The 14,061-nt window shown below is 36.9% G+C and overlaps 1 protein-coding gene across 1 annotated transcript; it reads right to left on the bottom strand.

Moving 5' to 3' along the window:
- Window positions 1-653: 653 nt before the first annotated feature.
- Window positions 654-12,947, bottom strand: LOC132173754 (O-fucosyltransferase 29). Its single transcript, XM_059585350.1, has 9 exons — window positions 12,426-12,947; window positions 12,193-12,283; window positions 11,253-11,329; window positions 10,901-10,989; window positions 10,586-10,775; window positions 10,060-10,241; window positions 6,320-6,422; window positions 5,572-5,900; window positions 654-1,379 (listed from the first exon to the last, which is right to left on the bottom strand). Exons 1-9 carry the CDS (start codon window positions 12,708-12,710, stop codon window positions 1,007-1,009), a joined length of 1,719 nt encoding a protein of 572 aa, XP_059441333.1. The 5' UTR covers window positions 12,711-12,947; the 3' UTR covers window positions 654-1,006.
- Window positions 12,948-14,061: the final 1,114 nt, after the last annotated feature.

Consider the following 14,061-nt stretch of genomic DNA (forward strand, 5'->3'; position numbering starts at 1 on the left):
AATAAGCGAACATTTTGCAGTTAGTAGGCAAAATAAATCTCAACAGTTAATGTACTAAGTACTGTGCGTGGGCTGAGAGGATTTGTGAGTTCTTGGGAGTTTGAAATGCAATTATATTTAAGTTGTCATTTTAGTCTGTATCTGCCAATTTGGCATCATACATAGTTTTTGGTCGTGCTCTTCTGGGATTTAATGGCCGATAATAATGAACCAATCAATTAAAAACATTTTACACTCTAAGAGTAATGTTATTCTTTACTCATTTATCAGTCATTTTATTCGGGTTGACATATACGTGTCGTGAGTATTTCATTATCAACCACTTAAAAATAGCAAAATTTCAATGACTTGAAACATGCCACGTTGTGCAAAATGATTGATAAATGAAAAGTAACATTACTTGTCATCTAATGCATAATTTAGAACCAATAGCTCATTATCTAATGGGATTTTCTGCCCCAATGCCAATGGTATGAAACTGTGAGCAGTTAGTGATAACGAGTAATGCTATAAGCGGGATTTTTATCCTCCCAAAAGTGACGTGACTTTTAAAATTATTATTGGATCAAAATCTAATAGTGAATTTCAAATCCAATTGTAATTTAAAAACCACGTCACTTTTAGAGAAGATAAGACAATCATTACTCAGGATATGAAAGCAAACTGAAAAATACAAAGTCGTAACACAATAAACTTGAATTTTGTTTACACAATGGTTCTAGAAGACCTACACGGCTATGTACCTAGAAAGAACTACTTATAAACAATTGCAGCTCACCATTCCTTTCACGCCTATACATGATAACCTAGTTCAGTCAATTCAGCAGTCGAAGCATATGATTGAACAACCTCTACATGCCATAGTTGACATGCTGTTGTGAGTAAAAAAATTTCTGTGGCACGATAAAAAAATTGCCATAGAGGCGAACAGGCCGGCAGCGGCAGAGCCATCACCATCTCGGGTTGATGTTCTCTCCTTTGATCTTTCTTTTCCTCTTCATCTCCACTAGTCTGAAAGAAATTCATTGTCCTCACTATCTGCTAAGGCTGTTGGCTCTTCTGCCATACTTGTCCTTTTTAGTATGGGTAGACTCTTCTCACCTACTTTCTTTTGATTGTATGTAGATTTAATTTTTGTTACAGATTCCATGTAGCCAGTTTTAACATCACTGAATGGTTTCTTGCAGACACAAGAGTACGGAAACTCGTGAAACTCCCCTCGTCCCAGCCTCATCTCGTCTGGCTCTCCCATGAATCCTTTTTGGCATGACTTCACCTTTCTTGAAAATGTATCCCAGCTCATCCGATGCCTTTCCATGAACAAAGCACTGAGCTTCTTCGCATTTGGTCTGATGGTCCTCTTATGACCCATGTACCTCCTTTTTCCATGAAATGAAATTAACAATAGCTAGTTCAGCTGAACGTACCAAGAAAACAAATACACTGAACAAGCAGAACATTCAACAAGAAAAAGCAAATTAACTGACTAGGATTACGGTAAAGACCACAAAGACGAAAGCAACAAATATAGTTATTCAACATTGCAACAAGACTCCTCCACCCACCCCCATTCCCCCATCTGGTGCCAGCTAACTTTGTCTTGTGAGGAGTCAAACTACCCGAAGTACATTTAAGAGAACGGCTCTTGGTATTGAGCTAGAGCTCATTTGTCTAGGTCGTGGTACGCAAATCAAATGGAAACCTAAATTTAGGGAATATTCTGTATTTGGTAACTGAAACTAGGGAAGAAGTTACACAAAAAGAAAAGGTTAAATTTGAAATGTAACCCAACTTGGTCAAACATCTTAACAGGTTCAAATTCTGTCCATGAAAACATATGATTTAAAGCAAAATAGCCCTCCCAATCAAATTGATGACAGTGTCACAAAAATTAATGACGTGGCAAATATTGAGACAAGCCACATCAACAATTTCTGTGATGGCATCATTTCTAATGGAAGGACTACATTGTCCAAATCAAAAAGTTGTCGGTGACAAATTTGGAGCTTTTCAAAATTTAACTGAAAAAAGAAAACATACTTCGAAAGGATGACCGTGCAGATAGACTAGAATTTAGACACATCAATACCTGACGCCTTTACGAAATTCCAACACATATATTCCCCTTATTCTTGAACCAAAAAGTGTTATCTTTAGGAAGATCCTTTAACTAAACTTTAGAACATAAAATGTCCTGCACATAGCTATTACTTATCATGCTAATAAAAGTTATATAATAAACTCCACAGCTATTGTCAGGTCCATTTGTTTTTCCCCACCATATCAGAACTGGGAACCACTATCTATAAAACTGATGTAGAGCATGCAGCACAAGTGACTATGAAATTATTGATGAGGGGTAACACTAATCTTAAAAGGATATATACGTGTTTCCAAGTAAAAACTGCCTCTTAAATATCAATTATTGTAGAATTTCATTGAGTGGACAAAAACAAGTAGTCAAAGGCTTCTCTTTTTTCAATCTTTTTTTTTTTTTTTTTTTTTTAATGCAAGACTTAGCACCCATAAACATCTCTTATGAACCACTCACTCTCTATGTGGGCTACTCATCTCCCAAATATAAGACCAAAGTGTTATAAACTTCCCCCCTTTAACCTTTGACGTCCTCATCAGGATTTTTTTTAATGTGAGACTTAGCACCCATAAACATCTCTTGTGAACCACTCACTCTCTATGTGGGCTACTCATCTCCCAAATATAAGACCGAAGTGTTGTAAACTTCCCCCCTTTAACCTTTGACGTCCTCATCAGGACCACGTCATGTGGTGCTAACAGCACCGCATAGCGCATTACTAAGTGGCTCTGATGTGACACTTGTGGAGATTATCCATAATGAGAATTCTCTCCAAGGATGCTGTCCTAGTGGGAAAAAAAAAAAAAAAAAACCCTTAACGGAGCCTTAGACCTCCAAATGTTCTTCCAAAGGGAAAGAAAATTCAAAGTTGGGAAGAACTTTATAAAAAGTTTTGACCTAAAGGATCATCTCTTCCAAGTAATCCAACAAAGCTTACTTCATCCCCCGACCAAACCTAACAAAATACAGAATATTGACAAGAGAAGAAACAACATTCACTTTCCAATCATGCACCAATCTAATGAAATTCAAATCCCAATGCACCTCTCCATTGTGAGCTAAACATGGTTTGAGAGCCATCACCCACCTCTATGCTAACAAAACTAGAAAAGGCATCCTAGCCTCTCCTAATACGTTTCCAAATACTCATCCCATATGAGCCGGTGACAACATTAGAGTGCCAACCTCCCGCCTGACTACCATATTTTTTATCCACTACTTATCGCCAAGAAGCCTCTCTCTCCACAACATACCTCCATAACCATCTCCCTAAAAGAGCCTGATTGAAAGTGACCAAACTCCTAATTCCCAAACCTCCAAGATTACAGGGAGTATATACCTTCTTCCAATTAACAAGATGGAACATCCAAACCACCCCCGCAAAGAAATCCCCACACAATTTCTCTATCCAATTAGCAACACTTATCCCTGATGAAAGCATTTTGAGACTTCAAGATGATATTCTCCAAGACAATTTTTCAATCTATTCGACAACCTTTGCAATAATTGTATAGATACCACATAATGTCGAGAGGGAGAAAAAGTCTTTAATCTCAACAGCCCGCACTTACTTCGGAATAAGAGAAATGAAAGTCACATTCAAGCTTTTTTCGAACTTGACACGCTCATGGAACTCAGGAAAGACTGGAGCTGGAGGAAAAGCCACAGAAAAGTCGTTTGGATCTGGAGCCTTATCCCCATTCAAGTCTTTCACCACCTCGAAAACTTCCCTTTCCTCAAAAGCTCACTCCACCCAAGCTGCCGCCTCCTCACTAATAGTGTGGAAAGGAAGACCATCCAAATCTAGTCTAGATTTCATTCTCAATTTAAAGTTGTGAAGAAGTGGACTATAATGCTTAACTTCCACTGGATTAGAAGAGGTGACACCATTGACAACTAAGTTCTCTATCTCGTTACTATTTCTATTACAGTTCGCCACCTAATGGAAAAACATAGTATTTTTATCCCCCTCTCTTAACCATAACGCCCTCAACTTTTGCCTTCAGATCACCTCCTCCTCCAAAACAATAATCTTCTCCAGCTCAACAGTAGCCGCGTCCTTCCACAATTTCTCCTCACTAGAAAGTGATCTTTAATCTTCAATCCCATCCAGCCCTTTTATTTCCTCAAGAAGAGCCCTTTTGTTTTCTCCACATTACCAATTCTGTTTCATTCCACAGTTTTAGCTCAGCTTTCAAAGCTTTTAATTTTTAAGCCAAAACAAAGCTAGGACAGCCATGAAAACAATAGGAGTTCACGATTGCCTTACCTTCCCCACGAAGCCATATGTTTTCAGCCACATGTTTTTAAACTTTAAATTAGTTTTGCCCCACTGAAAATTGCCACAATCAAGAAGTATAGGACACTGATATGAGAAAACTCTGGGTAATCTGCTCTGAACCACATTTGGGAAGTGATCCCCCCCATTCAGGGGAAAAGAGAAACTTGTCAATTCTAGACCATGAAGGAGAAGCCCAATTACTAGACCAAGTGAAATTCCCACCCTGAAGGGGAATATCCACAAGACCTTGCTCAAAGACAAAGTCCGAGAACTCTTCCATAGCGATCGAGAGGCTTGCTGCTCCCGATCTCTCACTAGGGAAGCGGGTCACGTTAAAATCACCTCCAATGCACCAAGGAGCATCCCACCTCCTAATCAAACCCACCAGCTCCTCCCATAACAACCAATGGTCAACATCTTAATTATGGCCATAAACACTAGCGGAAGCCCACTCAAATGGATCACTAACATTTCTGAATTTTCACCTCCAATGCACCAAGGAACATCCCACCTCCTAATCAAACCCACCAGCTCCTTCCATAACAACCAACGGTCAACATCTTAATTAGGGCCATAAACACTAGCGGAAGCCCACTCAAATGGATCACTAACATTTCTGAATTTTCATGCCATTAGTTACCCAAGCAATCTTCAACTTTTTCCACAATTCTCCTATCTCTAAACAATAAGATATCACCATAAGCCCCCCCTAGACTCCAACTGACGCCAATCTAGACGTTGCCTACCCCACAAACTCCGCACTATACTCCTGAACATTTGTTCCAATTTAGTATCAAGTAAGTTATTATGTCAGCCTTCCATGTCCTGAGAAGATTTCTGATACTCATGCATTTACTCCCTTCATGCAACCCCCTCACATTCCTGACGAGCAATTGATAATGACTAAAAGCACAAGGAGCTAATTTGATATTTTCACTAAAAATAAAATAAACAAATAAAAAAATAAAAAATAAAAAGAAAGGACTTTCTTGCACTTGTGTATGTATTCTACGTCTTGTCCACCATTCTCATGTTTTGTTGGTTACTGCAATAAAGTTTTTCAGCATCAGCATTCTTTGCGAGCAGAGTATAATTTGCTCATTCATTCTTCCACATCGACAATAACAAATTAAGCTTTAGCTTCAACCCCCACAAGGGCAAGAAAAAAAGAAAAGAAATGTACCAGATATCTTACCTTCGGCCAGCAAGAATCTTGGCCATATTTCCGTTATTGTTAGTGACAAATACGTCGCTCTCATCGCAGACGATGTAGTCAACAGCAGCAAGGCGAGAAGAGAAAGGAAGAAAAGGTTTCAACTCTTCATTGACCAGCATCTCCTTTGTATAGAAATTTGGGAAGAGTTCTCTAAGAGGCCGCAAAGTCTCTTCTCCACCATATATTTCTCCAGATGCAACATAAAGGTATGTGTCATTTGCAAAACCAAGTGCCCGTAGCATCAAACCCACTTCATGAGGAGTAAGTGGGCATTTCCCTCGTTTCCGCTCTCCCTCGGGGCTCAAATCCTGCATAAATAACAAGGGTGCAAACAACATTTACTTCAGATTACAGGAGAGAGAATATATATTTTCTTTTATGGACAAATACAAGCAACAAAACCATATAAGATTGGGAGAGAGAAAAGTGGGGGATTGGTTTGGTTGGTTGGACTTTTTGAGGGGTTTTTGAGTGACACAAAGAAAGCTCTTTTATCATCATTACTTATCAAAAAAAATAAAACCAAAACCATATAAAATTGAATATGTGATCTTGCCCTCCACTAAACTCCCTGTTTATAAGAGAGATGCCATTTGGTCCGAAGATTATTCGATGGAATAAATAATAAGCATCCATCTACACAAGCATGGTACTTCTCATCTATAGGTATTGAACAGCAAGGTAGTGCATGCACTTTAAAATAAATACTTGAGGACAGTGAACTCACAGGTAATGTGGCCCATCGCTTTCTTATTTCACCAAGCTCGTATCTTTCTTTTTCACCCCCACCATAGTAACACCCAGAAAATGCTAGCATATCAGGTTCAAACCTGTCATTAGAATAGTTTTCAACCGCAACTAATGAATCCAAACATATGTGCAGAAGTTCAATTATATGTATAGATGTTTGTCTATAGTCATATAGAAGTCCTTCCATGTTCCTCTTGTGTCCCTCCAAAACTGATGTGATTTTTAAAATCATCATTGGATCAAAATTCAATAATGATATATCATAAATCCAATGATGATTTTAAAGCCACATCAATTATGGATAGACACAAGAGGGACATAAGGAGGACTTTTAGCATTACTCAAAAAATGGAGCATTTTCTCTAGCTATATAGACACAAAAATTAAAAATTAAAAACAAAAAAAATAAAATAAAATAAGAGCACACTGCATATGCAAACCCCTACTGCCGGAGAGTATATAAGAAGCATTTTCAAAATATTAGAGGTAAAGGTGGGAAAAAGACAGTCTTATCATTAGCTTCTCTGATTTGAAATATTTGAAGGTCAATGCCTAGTGCTAGGTAGAGGAGATTATGAAATAAGTAAAACTAGATGTTTTCTACATATCAAATATTGACTATATAGATCTTTTACGGCTGTGTTTACTCAGGCATGAATTAAATATTTTAAAAGAAGGCAAACACGAAGAGGAAACAGTTTGAAAGAATCTTCAATAACGGGGGAAAAAGCATTGTGCAAACGATCCCTCTCTCTCTCTCTCTCTCTCTCTCCCCACAGGGCAATTGTAGAATCACAAAGAATGTGCACTCAAAAAAAAATTTCATTCAGTTTGTATCCAATATTTATAGGGTGACAATACTAAGTGCTTGTTTGGTACGCGAAATGAATATTTCATTTGGAAAATAAATAGCTATTACTGAGAATGAAAGATGGTGAAATGGAATAGTTATTCTTATTCCTCAGTTTGGTGACAACACATATGCTCTCATTAGAATTGAACCAAATTTACTAAAAAAAACCACATGTTTTTTTATTTTTTTAAAGCTCAAATTAAAAAAAAAAAAAAAAAAAAAAAAAAAAAAAAAAAAACTGATTCTTAAAAATTTTGTTGGTTGCCGACCACCACAATAGGTGGTCAACCACCAGAGGTGCTTCAGGAGTAGTGCAACCACCCCCGGTTTTTGCAGTGTGTGGCCATGGTGGTCGGCCACCTAGAATTTCTAAGCATCATTTTTTTAAAATGTTTTTGGAAAACAATGTTTATTCCTTAAAGAATAGTTATTCCTTTCGTTTTTTAGAGGAATCGGTATTCCTCTTTGTAAGGGAATAGTCGTTCCCATAAGAATAACAATTCCTAGGAATGAGCCCTTACCAAACAAATGAATAGTTATTCCATAGGAATGGTCATTCCATTCTTGGGGCCTAAGCCTGCAATCATAGTCAAGAATGAAATTATAAATAGAATGAAATCCAAAAAGCCCAGATGATCATGATTTCTACTTTCCTAATTGATATGTGTGTGGGTGGATGTATATATATACATATATCCCCTTTTCTTAACCAACACCCTCGACTTTTGCATCCAGCTCAACTCCAAAGAATATAGTATTTTCGAGCTCTAATATAGCCGCATCCTTCCTCAATTTATCCTCACTAGAAAGCAGTCTTTGTTCTTCAATATTCCATCCAGCCCTTTAAATCATCGAGAGGAGCCATTTTTTTCTTATCAAAGGCCATATCATTCCACGTTTTTAGGTAAGCTTTCAAAGCTTTTAATTTTTGAACCAAAACAAAGTAGCAGCTTGGAATATGAGAAGGGGGGATACTATTATTTTTCTTATTTGGTACTTGCTTGCTTAGGATTTTGAACACTTCTGTATCTTAAGCAGCAGCTTGGATGTGGCTCTGGTAAATACTGTACACCTGACTCATTATAATTGAATGAATGGTTCATTACCTTTCTCTCTCTCTCGGTTATCAATGGTGAATCTCTTCTAGTCCGGATGAAGTTAGGGATCATATAGTCCAATTTTTCTCTCAGCTCTATACCGAGAACAAAAATTGGCAGCCAGATTTGGATGGTCTCCTTTCCACTCTATTAGTAAGGAGGAGGCTGTTTGGTTAAACGAGCTTTTGAGGAAAGAAAGATTTTCAAAGTAGTGAAAGATTTGAATGGGGATAAGACCCTGGGTCTAGACAGTTTTTCTATAGCTTTCTTCCAGTCTTGTTGGAATGTTATCAAAGAAGATGCTGTGAAGGTCTTTCTCAAGTTCCATGAGCGTGGCAAGTTCATTAGAACTTTGAATGTGACCTTCAATTCCCTTATTCCTAAGAAAGTGTGGGTTGGTGAGGTTAAGCCATTTGTTCTATTAGTCTAGTAAGTGGCGTTTACAAGAATATCGTGAAGGTTTTTGCTAATAGATCTAAAATTGTCTTGGAGGGTATCATTTCAAAGACTCAGAATGCTTTTATTAGAGGTTGTCCGATTTTGGATTTTGTTCTTATCACCAATGAATGCATAACTAGCCGTATCAAATCGGGTGAGTCGGGAATGTTGTGTAAATTTGACTTAGAAAAGGCTTATGACTACATTAGTTGGGATTTTTTGTTATACATGTTAAGGCAATGTGGCTTTGGGAAGAAATGGCAGAGTTGGATAGTGCACTGCATAACCACTGTTCGGCTCTTTATTCTGATTAATAATATTTCTGATGACTTTTTCAATAGCTCTCATGGTTTAGGGGTGGCTTTCTTCACGCGGACAACATTTTTAGGAAAAAATCAAAATATGGATAATCTTCGAAAACATCACATCATAGTGATAGATTGGTTTTGTATGTGAAAATTGAGCGGAAAAACTCTTGATCATCTCCTTTGTCAGTGTGGTATTGCAAGAGACCTATGGAACTTGGTTCTTAAGATTTTTGGAGTAGACTGGGTTATGCCTAAATGGGTGGTGGAGCTCCTGAAGTGTTGGAAAAGAAGGTTTAGTAGGAATGGCTTTAATATTTTTTGGAATGTATCCCTTCTTGCCTAATGTGCCTTTGGAAAGCAAGGAATGCTCGAACTTTCGATGACTGTGAGAAGACAAGCTCAAATCTACAACTTTGTCTTCTTAAATCCCTCTTCCAAGTAGATCTTTGTTTACACCCTTCTCAATGTCTCTAACATTGTAGAATTTTGTGCTCTTCTTTCTTGCTCTTGATCTTACTGGGTACTGTTCTCTTGTATACTTATTGTGTATGTGAGTTGCACCCCTAGCGCTTTTAATAAATTTGCTTTACTTATTAAAAAAAATCATTATGAGCACCCGTGCTAAATGAAGAACCATCAGTGATGGTTCTTAGTTTTAAACTCACTTAATAGGTTATTGCTTAGTGCCATATTGATGAAAACAAATAAGATAGAAACCACAAAAAGTTCTCAAATATGATGCAGGGCCTTTATTTTTAAAATTCATTAGAAAACATTTATTTATCAAATTTTAGGCAATTGTAATATCAATCTATTTATTCAGCAACTATTAAAGTATTGCATACCATGTATACGCTTTAGATGTCCAACAAGAACAAAATGAGAATATTGAGGTGGGTTACGTTGCTCACAAAAGAATGTGCTATGTTCGAGCAGCCACACCTCAAAAACATACTTTACACACCAGTTAAATTTTAAAATTAGCAGTCCAATCTTATACTTGAAAGTTACAGAGACAAACCTCAAGTGAACAGCAATAAATTGTTTGGCCATCTTTCGCATCGTCAAAACAACTCTCTGACCAAGCGATTGTATAGGTTTTGTAAATCTTAAGGCATGATAATTAACCCGGCAACGTAACTTCTGCAGCTCTTCATCAAGATTATTTGCAAGTCTATAATCAAATTTTGTCAATTGCACAACCTGCAGAATTTACTGTGTTAATTGCCTTGCTAAAGAAAACCATGACCAAATCAACAAAAGAATTTTGACTCCCAAAACGAAAGACCAACTTGGATTAGCAATTATGCAACTAGAGCACATTACCATAACAAGTTACTTACAGTTTTAGAGGATTGAATGCATACCCATGTAACAAAAAATCAGAACTTTTGAACTTTAAAAGAGACTCGTTGTTTTGGAAATGATTTTGAAACAAAAGATTTGATTATGCATATAAACAATCAATTAGAAAAAAAAAAAAAAAAAAAAAAAAAAAAAAAAAAAAAAAAAAAAAAAGCATTACAAATTGAGGGAGGTGGCCTTACACGTCTCCTCAAGAGTATGGGAAGAACTTGATCAAGATAGTATTCAGGGGCAGATTTCCTTGGGACACGCATAGTATAAGGAGGTTTTTCCATTGATCGCATGACTTTATCAGGAACTCTTTTGACAATGGTTACGTCTTTTGCAAGGGATGAAATGAACCAACGAACATCAAAAATGTTGATGAAGTCACTGCATGCCAAATAAGATGCCCTCAATAAGATAAATATTGTGAAGTTGATTATCATTATCACAACAGTGGGGGAAAACAGGTCAATTAAATGCCACTACCAGCAGGTTTTAGAATATCAACTTACCTATCATCCTTCCAGTACGAATGATGATCCAACTCAGGTACAACTAACGTAGCATTAAGAATCCGAGCGACAACTACAGCATCTGTTATCTGAGTGAGGGAAATATATTGTCATCTCCACAAGGTTAACATGTTTATTTTTTTGTCAAAGTAAGAAACTCGTGGAAAAGACAGAAAGATAGAACCTAATTCAGCCCCCCATCACTACAACTAAGCCAAAATTAATTGTTCAAAACAAACAATGAGGTAAACATGGCAAATATATTGTCAGAGGTTGATGTCATTGATGGCAATAATATTTCTACAAGATGTACAGTGGAAAATGTAGCACAAAATGAGACACTTTCACTTACTCCTGTTCTTTGTTGGTTCAGCCCTCCACTTGTTGCGATAAGCAAATAGCCATTTGATGATTGCTCACGAATAGCAGCTAGATTTCAAATTAGCAGTGTTAGGGAAAGCAATATATGAGCATATGTAATTATATTTCAGATGTCAAACTAAAACAAACCCTTTAAGCAGAACAAACACACGTGCACGCCCACGCACACACACAGATATATATATATATGCATGCTTTCAGAAATATAAACAAGAAGCAGAGTAGTTGATCAAGAAAAGGGTGTCCTATCATAAAAGATAATCTACAAAAGCAGCATCAGCAAATTGTTCAAAATTAAGAAGGATAGTTACACCACAGATGCTCAACACACAAACACATGTTTATTATTGTGAAGACCGAGGGACAAGTCCAGCATGTTTGACCAGCAAATAATTTTCCATAAAGAAAAAGGCTTAAAAGAGCATTTGAGTGGTATGCCCAGTAAGCACACGAGGAACAAGGGTGGTAAATTACATACATACTAGTCATCTTATGAAGAACGCTATCTTTCTGGGAAAAATCCTTAGTTTAATCGATTAACTTGATATTCCCCCATTCTTGGCCAATATAACAAATCTAAGCAAAAACCAGCCTCGTAATCCGTCTAAGTAACACGGGTGGTCTAGGGGGAGCTTAATCATTGTATTAGAAGAATCTATTAAATGAATAAATAAACAAATTGACGACCGAATGGACCCAGAAGATTGCGTTTAGAAAAATGAATAAAAACAAGTATAATTATTATTAAAGAATGGTACTCACAACACCAGTGCAATGCATTGCAAAACATTCAATTGGTATATAAAAAGATTGTCGATGAAATAAACATTGGCTTGATTTGATAAGCAATGGCATTTGGGTAGAAATGAAAGGCCAAGTTCTTCCAAAGGTGATTGAAAGAATTAACTTACGAGCAAAACGACGGCCTCGCTCGCTGCACCCATAGAAGTACTTTGAATACTTGGATTTCCATATATCAATTGCCTCACGCCGACCGCCATCCTTCAATTTCCACAATTGATACAAAGATTACTGTAATGTCAGAAAAGCAAAACCTTCCAAAACTGGCACATTGATTCTAGCACATTGCAATTATTCCAAACCAATACCACTTCAATTTAGTAAAAAAGTTTAAAAAAATTACCAGTCCGGAGTACAAGCTTGGCCTGACCAAGCGCTGAGAGTACCATTCAAGATCGGAGGCCATGTGACCAGTGAAGAGCGAAATCAAGCCCAAGGCGAACAGCATCAACCCGCAGACCAATGACCACGAAATCGGCTTCATTTGAAACGATGTCGTCGCCGTTGATCTCCAGCACACATGCTTATTCGTATTACTGCTGCCAATAGCATTCCCGTTCTGGTTCTGTAACAGAGCCAGGTTGTTGGCCGATATCAAGCTAAACCTCCACGCCTTGGCCACGCCCATCACATAATTACTCGAAATGCCATTCCGGAATGCTGCCGCTGACGGAGGAGTCGCCGGCGATCAGAGCGTGAGGGATACGAGCGTAAATAATGCGAATGCGGAGGCGAGAAGGTGAAGATGAAACCCTAATTTAGGTGGCGTGGGCGAGAGAGCTTTGGAATTTGGGAGAGTTTCGAGAGAGGGAGTGAGAGTGAGGAAGTGGAAGGGCATGAATGAAAGCTCTTTCTGTCTCCCGTTCCCTTTTTGGGTTTTCGTAATTTTGCTGTACAATTTGCGGACAAGTAAATCTGTGATGACTAGGATATACGAAAGCTTTTTCCTTTTGGGGGAATACGAAATTTGAAAACTCTATTTAATATTGAAACCTTCTCCGGGTTTCAAGGAAAATAGCAACGAACCTAACGGCGGCCCGTTTTGCAAAATGTTAGTTTCTGCGCGGGGGGGGGGGTAAAATTGGCATTTGAAAAAAAAAAAAATCTTTTTTACCTATGTAAAAGCTTTCACATTGTCCATAAGAGATAGTTCAATCGGGTAGAACCATGTCTAATGAAACAGAAGTTACTAGTTCAAATCACATTCCCCTTTCTTGTGAGGACATGTAAAAAAAAAAGAAAAAAAAAAGCTTTCACAGTGGTGTATATATATTTTTGTACAAAATAGCTCGTCAAAACCCACTTTAATTATCTAGTTTAGCTATAATGGATTTTAAAAGACATTATACATCTGATTATCTTTTTTCTTTTTTTATCTATCATTTAAATTTTATTTTTTTGTTTATTATAAGGATTGTATTTTTCCTAAAGATCCAATTTTTCAACTTTTGAGAAAAAAGGTACGTGAATAAATAAATAGTATGAGCAAATTTTCGGAAAAATAGAGATATGAATAGAGAAATAGTATATTTCACAAATGAGATAGATGTGTGAATAGTGCCTGCTATATGTATTACAAATGCAACAAAAATGTATTTTGCATTTGAGATGCATAATCCGATGTAAGTTTTGTTTATTTATTTTACATAAAAGTAAGAAATAGCTAAGCCAATATTAGCACTCTAATACTCCTATATGTGAAAATCAGCATTTTTTTATTTAAAAAAAAAATCTTATTTAATAGATACAACTAAAATGACGTGATAATCTTTTTATTTTACCAATACTTATTTAAATGTTGATTTTTATTGTCACATCATCATATTGTTGGGTGATGTGACAGTACTCATGAGCCCTTATATTTTTTTCTTGTTTAATAAAGATTGATTCAATAACGGATGAACACAGCAACATCAGTCCAATAATATAAAAATATGATAAGAAATAAGAAGCGAACATTACTCTAATATTAATGGTGC

The sequence above is a fragment of the Corylus avellana genome, chromosome ca3, assembly GCF_901000735.1.
Source record: "Corylus avellana chromosome ca3, CavTom2PMs-1.0".
Taxonomy (NCBI): domain Eukaryota; kingdom Viridiplantae; phylum Streptophyta; class Magnoliopsida; order Fagales; family Betulaceae; genus Corylus; species Corylus avellana.

Coding starts and splice junctions, on each gene's coding strand:
- LOC132173754 (XM_059585350.1), bottom strand. CDS start 12,710: ATGGGCGTGGCCAAGGCGTGGAGGTTTAGCTTGATATCGGCCAACAAC. Junction 5,901..6,319: donor AGCGATGGGCCACATTACCT/GTGAGTTCACTG, acceptor TTATTTATGCAG/GATTTGAGCCCCGAGGGAGA. Junction 1,380..5,571: donor AAGATTCTTGCTGGCCGAAG/GTAAGATATCTG, acceptor TCATGGAAAAAG/GAGGTACATGGGTCATAAGA.